This window comes from Podarcis erhardii (assembly GCF_964252035.2).
Source record: "Podarcis erhardii genome assembly, chromosome: 9".
NCBI lineage: Eukaryota > Metazoa > Chordata > Lepidosauria > Squamata > Lacertidae > Podarcis > Podarcis erhardii.
This window is the reverse complement of record NC_138512.1, coordinates 53,921,728-53,938,878: the sequence shown is the minus strand read 5'-3', so window position 1 is coordinate 53,938,878 and position 17,151 is coordinate 53,921,728. Positions and strand designations below refer to the sequence as shown.

At 42.7% G+C, this 17,151-nt stretch overlaps 1 protein-coding gene across 2 annotated transcripts in view; it reads right to left on the bottom strand.

Annotated features, from left to right (window-relative positions):
- NDST4 (N-deacetylase and N-sulfotransferase 4) overlaps nt 1–17,151 on the bottom strand; it is a 120,103-nt gene that overhangs the window by 50,086 nt on the left and 52,866 nt on the right. For both annotated transcript variants that reach the window (XM_081876759.1, XM_081876758.1), the window contains 2 exons: nt 13,039–13,126; nt 6,495–6,649 (listed from right to left, as the gene is read on the bottom strand). In XM_081876759.1, the coding sequence (XP_081732885.1) occupies nt 6,495–6,649; nt 13,039–13,126 (243 nt within the window). The remainder of the gene's footprint in view (nt 1–6,494; nt 6,650–13,038; nt 13,127–17,151) is intronic.

The window sequence follows — 17,151 nt, the reverse complement described above, 5'->3', positions numbered from 1 at the left end:
CTTCACTGCTGATTCACTTCCCCTTGTTAAAAATAATTTTTTAAACCCGCAGGGTTCTGATGTGAAAAAGGATCCAGCCTTCTAGCATAGCCTTGGGGAATAGCTTCATCAGCACCTACCGGGGTTTGATAACCTGCACCTTGTTTCAGGGCTTGTCCCGAGGCAGCAAGATTGTCATGTCTAATTTAAGGCAAGCTATTTTGCCAGAGGCAGCTGCATCATGTACGGGTCCAACTTGCTTCTTTAGAATTCATTTATCAAATTGCATCTGCATGGGGCTTAAGGCTTAACTGCCTTGCCCAACTGAATACCCCATGCTATAACTGGCATCCAGTTGACTTTAGTGTTCCAGAATTACTGTTCTGTGTTTAAAAAACAACAACGTGTATAATCATATCCTATGATCAAATAATTGTTGCACCCTGTTATTTGGCCAAGCAGACAACATGATTTACTGGACTGTTCCTTTCTTCATTTGAAATGCCAATAAAAATGCATAAGACAAAAAATCAGTAGGGCCCTTGTCAAGCAGCAAAGGTGTTAATTATTATCACCCTTGAAAATGTCAACTAAAGTAGCTATTAGGTTTTTTCAGTGTTAAGATACACTGGAGGAAATTTACAAGGGTAGGGAAATGCTCCCCAAAACTGAACAAACAAAACAGCTCTATGTCTACATTAGATTGATAAGTAAGAAGGATAAAATCAAAGAAAGTGGACAGAAGCTAACATATTATTGAAAGGAAATTTAATATCCTTCTCTTCTCAGTTGCTGGAGATGAAATTTAATATGTAATAAATCGGTGGCCTTTTTCTGAAAAAACAAAACAAAAAGAAGGCCATATTCCACAATGAAAATGTAAAGTGAAGAAGGGATCTTTGATGCTTGATCACTATAAAATATTGGAATGTTTACACAAGGTTGAGTGATCCATTCAAGCATCAGTAAATTCTGATACTGTACATTTCATTGCTTCTGTCAAAATGCCAAAATTAGTCACCTCCTGTTTTCACAAGTTCTAGAAGTGCAATATGTGCCCTTGCAAAGTGAATTATTTACTCTTAACACTTCTGGGTTTAGACTTGGCATCTGTAGAAAATGTAAAGGGATTCCCTATTACCGTACATTCGGATATTCTTACTAAAAGTAAAATGGTACTGGTTGTTTCACTTCAATCCTCTTTGCGCTTCAGTACATTAGTTTGAATGCTTAAATGAGCACCTTTCAAACTCGCAGTTCTGCTAGGCACATTCCTTGCACCAAAGGCTTTACCAAATGCTTTCTGAATGAAGATGATGACAGAGAACAATGGAGGAGTTGGGATAGCTCAGTTGGTAGATCATGAAACTCTTACGCTCAGGGTAAGGCAAAAGGTTCCTGCACTGAAGGAAGGTGGACTCTACAATTCTATGATTCATGTAACTTCTTAGTAATGTATAGAGATGTTACTTTCTATGGAGCAAGGCCAAATCAGAGACAATGGTAAATATAAGAATAAGGTAAAGGTAAAGGATGCCTGGACAGTTAAGTCCAGTCAAAGGCAACTATGGGTTGTGGAGCTCATCTCTCTTTCAGGCTGAGGGAGCCAGCGTTTGTCCACAGACAGCTTTCTGGGTCATGTGGTCAGCATGACTAAACTGCTTCTGGCGCAACGGAACACCGTGATGAGCGCACGGAAACGCTGTTTACCTTCCTGCCACAGTGATACCAATTTATCTACTTGCACTAGTGTGCTTTCGAACTGCTAGGTTGGCAGAAGCTGGAGCAATGGGAGCTCACACCATCATGCGGATTCGAACCATTGACCTTCCGATCAGCAAGCCCAAGAGGCTCAGTGGTTTAGACCATAGCACCACCTGCTCCCGTTACAGTACTATAAGTACTATATGCCTGTTGACGTATTTGCAGCAAATTTGTTGGGTGTGATTTAGAACAATGATGACAACACCCCCGACACATTAAAGTCAATCACATATTTGATATCATGTCTAGTTTGGAGGATCTGTAACCCAGAGAAAGTGCATCCAAAAAGACAGCTTGAGCTTCAGCACCTGCTTGGGTAAATTGAGTGCTGAACACTAGCTGAAAAATTATAAAAGAACCTGCTTCTTGAACATATGATCTCGACAGATCATAATAAAACCCAATTGGGTTTTACTGCCTGCATACTTGCCTCAAGTAAAAAGATAGGGACTTAAAAAAACACAAAAAACCTACAGCTGTAATGTCTGGGAGTGGCCTGAATTGAAATACCCCAGGGAGGGAGCTGCCCCGAAAGTCCCGTGTATTTGTGGCCCTGAAACAGACACCTGTCTGTTTTAACATAGAAGATCCAATGTTTCTAACAGTCTGAGAAAGAAAATCGTTTTGTCCTCTGTTGGCATAGCAAGGCTAGATGAAGAAGCGATCCCTGATGAATTGCTTTCAGTTTTGTCAAAAGCAGAGAGGTGATATGTTGGCTCTCAGCATTTTCTAAGCTGTCACCTTGCTGAATTAAAAGATTTGCATAAGCTCTTATCTACTTTTAGCACTGGAATGTGTTTTTTCTAGTATTGTTCAGGCAGGCTGAGACTTCCCCTAGGAGATTATTTTTTACTGTGTCAGCTTAATGCATTATATTATTTTTGTAAAGTTTCAATTCCCACCCGCCCCATTTTGAACCTATCAACAACCCTTCCAGTTTTCAGTATTTCAAAGTATTACATGTTTATCCTGCTGTGTGCAATTGAGGACTACAGCTTTAATGATTGTGTGGCTTGTGAATATTCTGGCCACAATCCACTGAAATCAATGGGGATGAGGTAGGGAGCTCTGATATTCATGGAGCTGTGTTGTATTATGCCTGGCTGCAAGAAAGAGCTTAAGGTGCATTTTGGAAAGGGAACCAAGAACCACAATGAGAGCATGTGGTATGGCTCATGTTATCTAAGGGTGGAAGTGAGATTTGGGCCTTATTGGGCTTTAATTTCCCCCCAAAAAATATGTGTGTGTGTGTGTGTGTGTGTGTGTGAAGGTCCTCTGAGCCTCCTGATATATCCCTCTTGTTGATAGCAGTGTCTAAGTTTACTATTAGTATATAGGATACATTGCTCTGCACTGCAGTTGGATCAAATTTAGCAGTAGCCTAGTGCTAAAAAGGGACGTGGGTGGCGCTGTGGGTTAAACCACAGAGCCTAGGACTTGCCAATCAGAAGGTTGGCGGTTCGAATCCCCGTGACAGGGTAAGCTCCCATTGCTCGGTCCCTGCTCCTGCCAACCTAGCAGTTCCAAAGCACATCAAAGTGCAAGTAGATAAATAGGTACCGCTCCAGCAGGAAGGTAAACGGCATTTCCATGCGCTGCTCTGGCTTGCCAGAAGCGGCTTAGTCATGCTGGCCACATAACCCGGAAGCTGTACGCCGGCTCCCTCGGCCAGTAAAGCAAGATGAACGCCGCAACCCCAGAGTCAGTCACAACCATACCTAATGGTCAGGGGTCCCTTTACCTTTTAGTGCTAAATAGGGATGCACAGCAAAGCTACAGCCTTTCCTTTGTGTGGCATGACCAGTTTCCCAATGTTAAGGTAAGGAGACTGAGAACTATGCTGATGTGAAAAACACTATAAAAATGTTTATGTGTATGTAATATCAGCATGTTGTCTCAAAAAGGCATCTGCAAATCCAGAATATTGCATGAATATATTTTGATTGATGTAGACAGTTCGTTTCCTTCCATTATTGCATTCTCACACTCGCCTCCCTTCTGGTTTTGACGGTGGCTGAGGTTATTGAGAAGGCAACACTCGGCAGAAAAGAGAGGCTGTAACTAAGACCGAAAAAGCTTCTGACAGTGATGTAAGTGTAAATATTATTTTGCTTCTATGCTGAATTTTATCACCCACCCACCCCAAACAAGTGGGCCACTTATGATTACACTGTATGTGCCAGAAACATCTTCCCTTCATCCAGCTTGGATGGTAGTTTTGGTATAAATAGCAACATTACATCTTGACAACTTTTCTTGGAAATGGAGCATTTATAGAAGGCTTATAGAAGCATGCAATTCAGCTTCCCCCGTCCTAACAAATTGACGTCCGTTTCAATATTTAGAGAAATGTAAGAACAGTTATCATTTTACTGAAATCTTACTGATGGGCTGAATAATTACATAACGCTTCAGAATATTGACTACACTCTGAAAATGATAGATACAATTTCTGATTCTGCTCTTGGGGAGGACATGGAACTCTTTCCTAGTTGGGATTTTGCCTCAGCAGCTTGTTATCTGGTGCCTCAGCTACAAAATAAACCAATATATTGGCATTTGTGTATTTGGAACAGAAGGACTGGAAATATTTAAATTTTCCATGTTCCATCATGTAGGGACTGCCTTATAAGAAGCCAGACCATTGGTCCATCCAGCGCAGAATCATTTGCATTAACTCACAGCTGCTCTCAAAGGTTTTAGACAGGAGTTTCCCCCAGCCCTATCATGAACTTTGGACCATCCTACATAAAGCAAGTGCTATACTGAACTATGGACTTTCCTTGGCCAATACAGTGAGGCATGAGTCTCCATGTCAAAGCATGTCTGTTAACATGGAATAGTTGCTTTGGAATGAAGTGGTGGTAGGTAGGTGGGGGTGGGTAAAAATGACTTTTTCAGCATCACTACCAAATCAAGATTCTCTGGATGCTTATGGGGAAGGCATGAGTGCTTATTATTATTTATTTCAAATATTTAAATTGTTTATATCCCACTTTTAAGAAAGTAATAATCAAAGCTGCTTACAGTGAATAAAATGTAGAAAAAATGCAGCGTAAGAACAGAGTAAAAACAGATGATTTGGACCAGGGGTCCTCAAACTATGGCACACAGGCTAGATTCAGCCCGTCAGGGCCGTAAACCCACCCCACCCCCATGAGCCCACCCCTGCCAGTGGTTCCACTCTACTCACTCGTATCTCTAGTTATCTGCATGTCTTCTTTCGCACTGGGCATTTTCCAAAGTTGGGCCGGAAGTGCCCTTGAAGGGGCCTTGAAGGGGCCTCCTTCCTGCGCCTCTCTCTCTGGTCCTCCCAGGCTTTCTCCCCGCTGCTGTGAGGACCTTTCCATGTCTCTCTATAGCGGTGGTGGTGCTGCGCAGCCTGGTAGACCCTGTCTGCAGGACCTGCCCGTGGCCATGGGGCTGCTGGTGGCCCTGGCTGATGGGCAGTAGGCCGTGGTGGCGATGGTGGCCGCAGTGGGAGGCCCTCTGGTGCTGGCTGTCCACCTGGCGGGGTCTGAGGAGCAACTGCTGCTGCTGTGCGCTGCACTGCTGGAGGCCGAGGCAGCCTTGGGGCTAGAGCTGTGGCTAGGACGGGCCTTCCTGAGGCAGCTGGGCCTGGCGGGGGGAGGCATGTGTGGGTCTGGCCCATGAGGAGGCTAGACTGGGTGTTACTAGTGTCAGCAGGGGCAGGGCAAGCTCCGTGACTTGTGGCCGCCTTGGGCTCCAGCGTCCTGGTGCGGCATGGGGAGACGCTGCCAGACTCGGGGCTGCTGATGCTGGAGGCCCTAGTGAACCTGCAAGGGCTGCTGGGCACTGGCATCCACTTGGCTGTGACTGAGCTGAGGGGCAGCGGTGGTGGGGAGAGCTGGGACCGGAGCAGGGGGCTGCTGCCGCTGCCGGTATCTGCGTAGACACACGGCAGGGAGTGGCTGGTGAAGGCGGAGTGGGGCCACGCTGCCCTGTGGGGAGGGGAGGACAGTGAGATCCTGTGGGTGACACCCAGCAGCCTGCACAGCCTGGACCTCTTCCACGGGGCATGGGTGTCCATGTTGAACCCTCAACCCCCGGCGGTACTTCTCCCTCACTGAGGACAGGCGCCGCTGAGGAGGAGGACGCCTTTCCGCACGAGAGGGCACTGCTACCTGTCACCTTGGCCTTCAACCTGTCCTGTGACCCTCTGGAAGGGGCGCTCCTTAAAATCCAGGTAGGCGGCACCTGTGCAGAATGAGGTGCCCAGCTGGGAAAACAGGTGCTGAGCCATAGGAAGCTGCCTCACACCATGTAGGGCAGCTTTCAGACTACCATGGTTCTGTCTGCCGGCACTGGGAGCGTCTCCCAGATGTTTCAGCAGGCAAAGCTACCGGCTATAGGCTTTTTACCAAATGTATGCCCAGCTCACATATCTGGGAACTGAAGGAGGGAACTGAAGGAGGGAGAGTAATGCCCCTAAATCTGGCTAATGCCACCCCCCTCCCCCGGAGCAAGGGTAAAGTTATCCAACTTTGGTGTGGCTTTTAAATATTGTATTTTTCCTATTTTTTGTGTACTACATATTTTTTTCAAACTATAGTCTGGCCCCCAACAGTGTCTGAGGGACAGTGAAGTGGCCCCCTGTCTAAAAAGTTAGAGGACCCCTGATTTAGACCTACTAAAATCATGGATCTTATCATTACCTCAAGGATGAAAACTATAAAATAAGCAATGTGGATCTGCTCGTAATGATATTTGAAAAACTAGAGGTTACTCACTAGTGCAAATTCCTTGTTGAGGATCATCTGTTCTACCAGAGATGACTCGTTGTGGAAGAGATGAGGTTGCATGTGGCTCCACATGTGAGGAAACCACCAGAACTCATCCACAGAACTCAACAATAGATCATCACCTTCATCTTCTTCAATGGTTCCTACAAAATGAATAATATTATCTTCTGGTGTGGACATGAACAGCTTTTTCCAGGTTGATGATAGTTGATACTGGAGTTTATGTAACTTCATTTTTAATAAACTTCCATATCATGTTTATAAAAGGCAACAACAAAGAAGAATGGTTACCTGTGGAGGATTCCATGCACTGAGCATCACATATTAACTGGGTGTCTGGAAACATTAACACAATATGGATCCGTGGCCCATAGGTATGTAGTGCTAGTATGCTGATGTTGCACATCCATATGCCATAAGTACATCATTATCCCAAGAGCATTGAACTCAGAACAGCTAATTTTTTAAAAAAGCACCAATGTGCTGTTTACACTGGACATGAATAAAAAAACCTGAAGATTTGCATTGTTACAGTCTACCATCATAGCTGAAGACTGAGCTGTCATAATCAATGCAACATCCAGTTAGATCAGCGGGACATCCTGCCATCATCATAACTACGGCTGGTGGAAATGCATGAAGGGATTTCTTTGTTGCACAGCCTAGGATGTAATCCATTTCGTCTCCACCCTGACGATTTCCGCCCCTAGCATACAGCAGTGGAGGCCAGTTCATTAGGTGAATGGGGCACTGTTTCACCAACTGGAGTCTGCTCTCAGACAGCATCCACCTGCTGTTGTTTTACTGCCAATCAGGAGGTGGCTCTGCCTGCTATTGGCTCTGGTTCCGCCTACTGCTGGCCTCTGCTTTCTGCTACACCAGTCCCAATGCTTTGAACGCACAGGGTTGCCTTCAGCAAGCTACACTCCCTCAGGGCTCTTCCAGACTTTGCTTGTCCTGTGCCTAGAAAGCAAGGATCCAAGCTTGTCCCGTGCTTGTCCCATGCTTTCTGGGCATAGACTTGAGCAGTTTCCCCCTCAAAAACCCACTCTTTACCACTGAACGGGAACAAATATCATTCCGTGGAAAACCCATTTGATGTCCAATTCAGTGGTAAAGAGCGGCTTTTCCTGAGGAAAAGTGGCAGGAAAGTCATCAGTCTCCCCATCTGCAATATGGGAGATAATAACACTAACTTAATTTATGGTTTTGGGGCTGCTTTAAGGATTACAACTAGGTAATACCAGTCATGGGATTGTTGTCTTTCACATGACGGAATTCTAACAATACCTATGTAGCCCTTGAACACCTGAAAGCACTATACAAATGCTTACTGATGTTGTTATTGCTGGCTGATACTGGATTTTTCTATGACTACTGTCCCATTGTTATTCTAGTATGTCAGTTAGGCTTCCTGTTCATGCATCTTTGCTTGTCTTTTTGTTGTGTTTATTGATTAAACTATGATATAAGCCGACTCAAGGTATTTTAGCTGCAACAGAAAGGTGGGATAGAAATGTTTTTATAAATGTCAGCCATGATGAATACTGTCTCTTCTCTTTTAAGGGTTAGAATACCAAGAGAAAATGTTCAAAAGTTCACATTTTTCATGGATAAGGCATGACGCTTGGAGAGTGATGGTTTCTTTGAGTAGTGGTGATATGCATCAGTGCAGAAGCAACAATTAAACTCTATTAAAGCTGTTTCTTTTTCAGGTTTATCACCCAAGCAATTCCTTTTTAAACTGCAATGCTGGAATAAATATTGTTATCTAGGTTCAGTAATGCTGGCAGCATGTGTTCCTCTTATTGTACTAAAAGCCTGTGGTCCTCCAGGTCCGTGTTCAGTTCTGAAACTGGGAATGTAAGTGCACGGCTGGATCAGACCAAAGGGCAATCTAGTCTAGCATCCTACTTCCCACGGTGGCTAACAAAATGCCTCTATGAAGTTCACAAGCAGGACATCTTGACAATGACCTACTCCAGCTGTTGGCCATCCTCCATGCATCGCTGCTGGCTGGCATGTGATGTTTTGAGCTTTCAAACAGGAGCAATCACAAGAGCAAGCACTCATTTTCAAATGGACATAAGCAAGATCAATGAAAGCAGGACCTCCTGCTCACAACCTGTTGACCTTATTCCTATGGACATCACTCCCAGCTGCCCCTCCCCCAAGGGCTTTGGGGGTGCACAAAGGAGGCAGAAAGCACTTCCTTCAAGACCCTGACTGAGCATGTTTTGTTGTTGGGGATAGTATGCTCATGTATCCCTAAATGCAGAATCAGAAAGTAGCGTGCAATAGCTATGTGGCGCTCTTATAACTGTGATAGTATTATAAACCTTCTGACAGATTCACAATTCTGTCTTCCTTTCTGGAACCCTGTCAACTCGACTTTAGGGATGGAGAAGCGAATTGTGCATTAAGGAAGAAGTCAATAAGGCATAGCAGTTTCAATGTGCTAATAAAACATGTTGAGCATCTTACATTAAAAGCCTCCTTGGGTAAACAAGCTACATTTACAGTAATTAAAGAATACCTCTCCATGTTTTATTTATAATGAGTCAATAAAGTGTATGTTTGCATGGAGAATACTTTGACATGCTGCCTCTAAGCTGAAGTGACAAAAAACAATGCTAACTTTTAAAGTGGGATGTGCTTTCGATCTAGGACGCCTGGCATATGCAGCACAGCAGGTCTCTTAACGGAAGGCACTGACGTGCCTCAGTTCCTTGAGTTACTTCATGGTCTTTGAGTGAGCCTTTTAAACTGCTGGGGAATACATAGTTGTAGGCACATGCATACCATCTCAGTCTTGGAATAGTCACAAATTCAATATTGATAATGTTTGAGTCAAGTGGGAAATAGAAAGCATTAACAGTCGGTATGTGATACAAATTTTATCAGTGAATTCCCAAAAGGCATCCAAGACAGACAGGAGGAACAAAAAGAAAATAAGTCAGAATCAGCAACAGTAGGGGCAAAATCTTTCTCATTAGGAAAGTGAACAGCACTGGAAATACAAGATGTTCCATTGTTTATATTGGCATGAAACATTTCAAATGTAGATGTACTTAGAGAGGTTGGTAAAGTGACCTCTTCCTTCACCAACCCCTCCAAGTACACTCACATTTGAAATGTTTCATGCTGATATAAATGATGGGAAGAACTTGTATTCTCTTCCTTCTTGTAGGAAGGATATTACTTTAACCCAAGTGATGATTGCAAAGCATTTATCTATTCTGCAACAATTTATGAGATGACTGAGACACTTCTAAGGGATGGTCAGTAGTCTTAGACATCTTCATTTTCTTACAGCTTGCTCAGGTCTCACAGGAAATCATGCCCTTTGACCTGAGTATTACTCCAGGGCTGCTTATTTTCATGCAGCAATGAGGAACTTTAGCTATCCTTAAAGGGAGTCTTTTATTCCTCATCATGTTACAGGGAAGAGCCCAGCACTTGGGGGGGGGAGCGCCTTCTAGGATTAAGTGATGTGATTCTGTGAGCATGGCTCAAATTGAACTTTGCTCTTCTTCACTTAGTTTGAGCCAGCAGAAAGTGCTTCCGCTCATGCACGGCAAGGCATTTTTTTTTTTTTTTTTTGCCAGTTCCCCTTACCTGCAGCTTCCCTTCTTGTGATATTGCATAGTGCTCCAGGAACAAATTTTTAGGGGGCACAGAGACTTTGGTGGATAGAGGAGACAGTAAAAAACAGGTGCTCTGTGTTGTGCAAGCATAAGTGCTTTCTGCTAATGCACAGTCACCATTGGAGAAAACCTATTCTATTGCGTATTGTTATGGGACTGGGAGTTGGGCTGGACGGCCTCTCAGAATCCCTTCCAACTCAATGAGTTTTGATCTAAGATTTCCCTGAATAGGCTCTCTGTTGGTGTAGGTTGCCTGACACATACCTGATAAGAGTCTTGGAGTCTTATTAATAGCCCTGGTAAAACTGCCCAGTACCTTCTCTTTGTTAGGTAAATTAGCTGGTGGCTCTCTATAGCTGGCCTTAACAACAGTTGAGGAACTGACCAGGGACTGTTCTGGGAGAGATAGACATTTTAGAAAAGAGAACATGTCTGCCTTCAGCCACCTCCTTCCGCTTGCTGGAGATGATGTCAACAAGCTTTGCATGTGAAGAAATTGTATTTTAGAGAAAGGTAGATGAAGAACAGGTAGAGAGCTGAACTGGCACTGGACATATGCTCTGGATGACTTCCATAGTTGCTTTTCTTTCTGCCCAGAGATTTATTAGTTATTTGGTATGTATTTAGTATGCTGCGCCACTGAACTCCAAGCTTTCGTCTCTTCAAGTCCCATTAGCTGGGACAGCTAGTTGTCAGGGATGATAGGAATCGGTTTTCCAGATGTTTCTGGACTACAACTCCCATCATCGCCTTGGCTGGGGCTGGTGAGAGGATGAAGGTCAGTATACAAATTTAAATAAGAATAAGAAAAGCAGCAGCAACTGTCCCTGGGGATCCCCAGCTCCAGAGTTGACATCACTACAGTAGCAATTACATGTCCTTGCAGAGTCTAGACAAGACGACCTGCCAGAAGTCTTGACAAGGAGACCTGCAAAAGTACAAACCCCTGGGCAGCCCATATTGCTTTCACAGCTTGGATAATAATCTTTGTTTTATTATTTGCCACTGGCTACTTTCATATATTCTCTCAGGTGGCATGTCAACCTGCTCTTTCATAAGTTGTTCTCTTCAGAACGAAACCTTTACTCGGCTGCCACATACACAAAATATCTTGCAGTGAGAGCTCATCCACAAGATAATCCCAAACTGCAGAAAATAGGCCACCCTGAATTCCCAGAGGATTTTGTCAATATGCATTCACCCCATAGACATCAGTATGCTTTTAGAAACTTGCCTGAGGCTGCAAAATTATTTGCACATAGAGTAAGGCCAGTATAGACATGGCACCATCAATGTAGCTAAACCATTTCTGTGTAGCATTCTGCAGGGCCAGTGTTTTAAGTAAACTGTCGTTTGCAGCAGGTCATAGCAGAAAAAGGCTTCTCTACTGTGTGATCATGGTCAATACTTTTGTATCTTTATTTCTGCCGTTTTAACAGTTTTCTAAGAAAAATGTTGGAGCCTGGATTAAGGAAGCAGTTCCAGACTCAAGGGGAAAACACTGAGCATTTTACTGCCCTAAAACTCTGCTTACCCTTAAAGCTGTATCTTCACGGCGAAATATAGACAGGAGGATGACATTGGGAAAGTAAAGTTTAAACATGTAAGAGGCGTGAAATAAGCAAATGAGGGCAGATAGGAAATGCAAGAAGAAGTCTGGAAGCAGGTAATGCTAATCTGCAGAATCAGTGGGCGGGTGGGCAGAATCAATTAATTACTTAGAACTGGAAAGGTGAAGTAATCCTCTTTTCATTTAATTTAAATTCCCCTTAATCCAAATCTTTTCTCTCTTGGGTAGGGCAGTGCACTTTAAAAAATAAATAAATCCCACAGTGCCTCCTCACTTAGGCGACGGACGTATTTCGGTCACCTCAGTTCATAGCCGTGTGAAGCAAAGGCGGAATGTGCATCACACAAATACGACTCCTGTCAAAAGTGGACAGAGAACTTGGTTTTGCAACTTTCTGTCTCTTATTCTGCTTGACAGGATAAGAAAGCCAGAGATGGCACCAGCTTTGCCTTGCCTTGCGTTGGCATAAATACCTGGCAGTTATGTCTACTTCTTTTTTTAATCCTTCAACTGAGATTATCTGTTTAGGAGAATGATCCACAGTGCCTTCATATTCACACACACACACACACACACACACACACACAGAGAGAGAGAGAGAGAGAGAGAGAGAGAGAGAGAGAGAGAGAGACTGTATATACCATTTACTTTAGTATGTTTTAGAAATCCGCTCACCAATTCAGAAGAGCCATTCCTAACAGTGCCAGCTCTAGGCTTTGGAGGAACTTTGGGCAATAAACTCCATGGGCTTCACTGCCTCACTAGGACCACCTCCTCACTAACAATTTCACCATCTATCATCATTGCTATCACTGGCTTCCTTGCCAGGCAGCTAGCCAGCAAGGAAGGCCTCCTGCTTTTAAACTCTCACTAATACCATTGTTTGGACCAGAGGGAGAGGAGGTGAACAAGCAAGTTGTGATGGAGAAGGGAGAGAGCAGTTCCAGGGGACTCTTGTCAGTGCCCCTATTGCTGGGGCATGGACTCTCAGTAGGTACCTCAAAATGCTGACTGCTGATGCCAAACCAGATCCAGAAGATCAAAGTTCTTTAGTCAGCAAACATATATATTGGTGAACCATTTTTCCTGATGAGGAAGGGCAATTTGTTCACTGATATTTTTTAAAGGATGAATCATTCAAAACTCCAATATCATAACTAATGTTAAATTAGATTTAGAGAGGGAAATTCTCACACCGTTATTTTTTAAAAATGAAATATAATTTCAGTATTCTGTTACTAGCTACTGAGCAAAAGACAAAATGGTTTCAATGTATTTCACCTGCTTAACCTGAAACCAAATGATTCCTTCTTACCTGTGTGGTAAAACTTTCCTGAAAATCCAAGGTTGAAGGTAAAATTTGCAACCTGAGTGCGTAGTAAAGTTTGAGTCTCTAGTAAGGCCTGAAACAAATAAGAAATAGCACGCATTTAGGGGGGGAAAAGCCTCTTTTTTAAAACTGATGTTTCTTGGGCTATAGCATTTAAAATCCTTGCAAATATGATCATATATCAGTGAATTCCACTTCCCATTTCTAATCTAACCTAGAAACAGGTGTAAGACTTATGTTAAGGAAAACTAACATTACAGTTTAAAATTTATCATTAGATTTTATAAATTTGCGATGCAATCACCTGCATGTTTATCCAGAAGTAAATCCCACTTTAGTCAACTGGAATTACTCCCTAGTAAGTGTGTTTAGGATCACAGCCTAAGTTCAGTAACCACAGAAACTCCTAGTGATGTGGTGACGACAGAACATCTGGATCTGGTTCACTGTTTGAATTGAGGTCTGTGTTTTCTCCCTCTGTGTTTCAAATTGCATTTGCACTTGCTGTATGCACCAGAGAGGGAGCAAGGTTCACTTCTGCCAATGCACATTAACTGATTTGTTTCCCTGTGTCTGCAACACTCCCCCTGCCAACTCCTATTCAATGAAGTGGTCATTTGTGCAAAGGGACCTTCCTCAAAATTATCTGATGGACTGGATTTAGGTTGTCAATTTGCTATTAATGTTTTAATCTTATAGTTCATGGGTTGCCAGCACGGCACCTATGGATGCAATGGTGTCCTTGATGTCTTCTCCTGAGATGCACAAATCTATGAACCAACCATCCCCACCCTTACTGCCATGAGGCCATGGAGTGGTTTGGGCCAGTTACCTTTTCTTCCCTTGAAAAGTACATACAGCTGAAGGAGGAAGTTGGAAGGATGACGGTCTTCCTCACTTTCTCTTTCAGTTCTACCTACTTTTCAAGGCTCAGATCAACTCTGCTGCAGTGTCCAAAGGGAAGTGGCACCCACAGCACTCACTCAAAAATCTTCATGTGCCCTAAAAATGTTGGCAACCTCTGTTTTAGGTACTCTGAGATGTAAGCAGTCACTAGATTTATTAGAGTTGGTTAGAGCATGGTGCTGATAATGCTCTAGGTCAGTGTTCCTCAAACTTGGGGCTCTGGCTGTTTTTGGACTACAATTCCCATCATCCTTAGCTAGCAGGCCCAGTGGTCAGGGATGATGGGAATTGTAGTCCAAGAACAGCCAGAGACCCAAGTTTGAGAAACACTGGTTGTGGGATTGAGCCCCATTTGGGACAACTTCATTTTCCTGCACTGCAGGCGGTTGGACTACACCATCCTCAGATCCCTTCCAGCTCTATGATTCTATGAATTCCACTCAATTATATTTTACATAGGTTAACCACTGTTTCTAAATTAGTTGCTTGTCAGTCTATTGAACCATAGGAGGAGCAAAATGTATACATTTAAACTGAATCAATGTAGTTAATCTTTTTTTTTTTTTTTTGGCATGTGTTTACGGAATTTGTATTCTAAAACTGAATGTAATTAGTGGATGCGAATGCTTACATTGCCCTCTGTATAAAATAAATAAACCACATTGAACAGCAAATATTAGTATTAAACTCTCCCTTCACTTTGCCCCCCCATCTATTCTAAATTAGATGTAATATGTGCTTAATACATTATTTATCTGTTCTTAAAGAAAAGTATTGGAAGTCAGTAGCCAGCATTCAGGGAAAACAATCAGATTAAAACTGGTATGATAGGAAGCATATGGCAGCAACATCCCAGAGGCATACTCAGTGCTGCTATATTATTTAAAGTTTGGGGATGTCATTACTTCTAACAGCAAGCTGGGGTGGTTTAGAAGCAAAACACGCACACGTACCCATAAGGGAGGCATGTCTACATACTTAAGTGGAGTCCCTAGCTAAGTAAAAGTGTGCAAGTTTATAAACTAAAATTAAAAAAAAGTTTTAACAAGCAGCCGCCACCCACCGTAAGAGCCTGACAAGAATCTGCAAATATTGAGATGTTGCCATGAGTGTTAATTTTTAGAAAGAACAATAGTAGGGGAAGATGGAACTGGTTTACTCAAGCGCCTAACAAGCTGAGAAGGCATATTTCACGAGCAGGTAAATTAGGTTGGGAAGGATGTATGCTGTAAGATCAAAACACCCCAGAGATATTTCAGGAGGAAAGAAAGGGGAAAATACACTTTTTCTGTTTCCCATTCTCTACAACCCCCTTCTCCTACTGCCATAATGTTTTAAAATGCTGAGGTTCAAAGCTGGCAGCCAGCCTAAAGTAAGTGGGAATGGACTGAGAAGTATAATAAAAATTATGCTTCTCGTAGACTTCAAATATGAAATCATATTTGTTTTTAGGGACTTCTACCCACCCATGAGTTTAGCCATTTCCCTCTCATTGAAACTCAACATAGTTTCAGGATTTTTTGTATTTTTTTTTTTAAAGAACAGAGTCTTTCAAATCTGGTGAAATAAATATTGCTTCTCAAGGAAAGGATAATCAGGAATCTTTGCATTCAGAAAGGCTCACATCAGAATGCCTAGTTTAGCAGTTTGTATTCAACAAAGGAATCAAATGAAGCACTTCAGTCACTCAGAATCTTTGTGGAATTGTTGGTTTCATTATATTAATTGCTTTTCTCCTTTGTTCGTAGGAGTATGAATCTCTCCTCAGTGTCCACAGGATAAGTCTCTTTATTTATTTATATCTTGCCTCCACTCGGCAGCATTTTAGATTCATCCGTGTAATTACATTTTGTAGGTTTGAGTTGCCTTGTCTTTATTCTTCATAATTGTCACATTTATTAAGGCAGGAGTGATATTTTCCCAAAATGTCCTTGTTAATTACAACTATCTCCTTCATTTGCATAATAAACTTTTTTTGGAGGGGTGGGCGCTAGTTCTCCGGGAACATTTCATGGCTAATAGGAAGCAATTTGCTTTCCTTTATTAAGTACATTAAAACTTCATGCCCCAGACATCATTGACTGTAAACATTTGATTCTGCTCAAATTTAATGCACCAAGGCTTTTTGCTCTGCCATATTAGCTTTATTTATGTGCTGTGTTCTGGATTGTTAGCTACTAATGAGACTTCAGCTCTTATTGCTCTAAGGCCTGAAACACTAACCTCATTTTAATGAGATCATTATTTGCTGTCTTCTGAATGGAAGACAACAAATTTGCCTTTTAATTAAAGGTCAAAACACCTCTAGCTAAGGAGAGTGAAGAGGTTATCAAATCCTTAGAGAAACCAGAGGAATAGCTTTTTTCTCTCTGCCTTACTTCTGCGCCAAGAAAAGGCAAAACCAGACTGGGTCGGCAACGATTCCTCTGGCACAGAAAAACTCTAAATATAAGCTAAGTGATAACAACACTAAAATGTGGGAGCTATGGGCCCCGAGATGCTGTAAAAAACAAAAGTCAGCCAAAGTAATTAAAGAGGCTTTGCTTCTAACCCAAAAGGTCTGCCTCGATCAATACCTCTGTTGAAGCCAGATCCCTTGTTTGCATGAGGAATAGTTTATAAAGGTAGAGAAGACAGATGCCGGATTAATTGAGTAAAGCCCCCCCCCACCTAATCTCATATTTCTTATCAGAAAAGGGAGGCAAGTCTAATCAATAACCTGAGCCATTTTAGTATCACATGCATGGATGTGACTAATTGAATACTTATTTTGTCTATGTTGTAAGGATATGCAGAGAGATATGGAAATGCCATGGAGACTAGAGCTAGTCTGCACATGCCTCTCTTCCTGTGTGTGTACCTGGGCAGCCAGGTTTAATGGCTCAGTTACAATTACAACTTTAAAATCTGTTCTACAATACAGCTCTCAAGAAGGGGAAAACTGAATGATAGAGTACATTTATATTACACCTTTCTTCCATCATGAAATTCAAGGCAGTGATTGGCAGCTGACTAGGCCACACATCCCATGAGATCCCATGTTATTGAGCTCAACTGAGAGGGTGCATGTGGTAGACCCAAATAAGAGGCTGGTGCCCTTGTGCTGAAAACAAAGGGAAGCACACTCTGGGTTCTTTCCACTCCACACTCCAGGGGACCTAGAGCCTCTGGAAGATCATGGCAAAGAGGAGA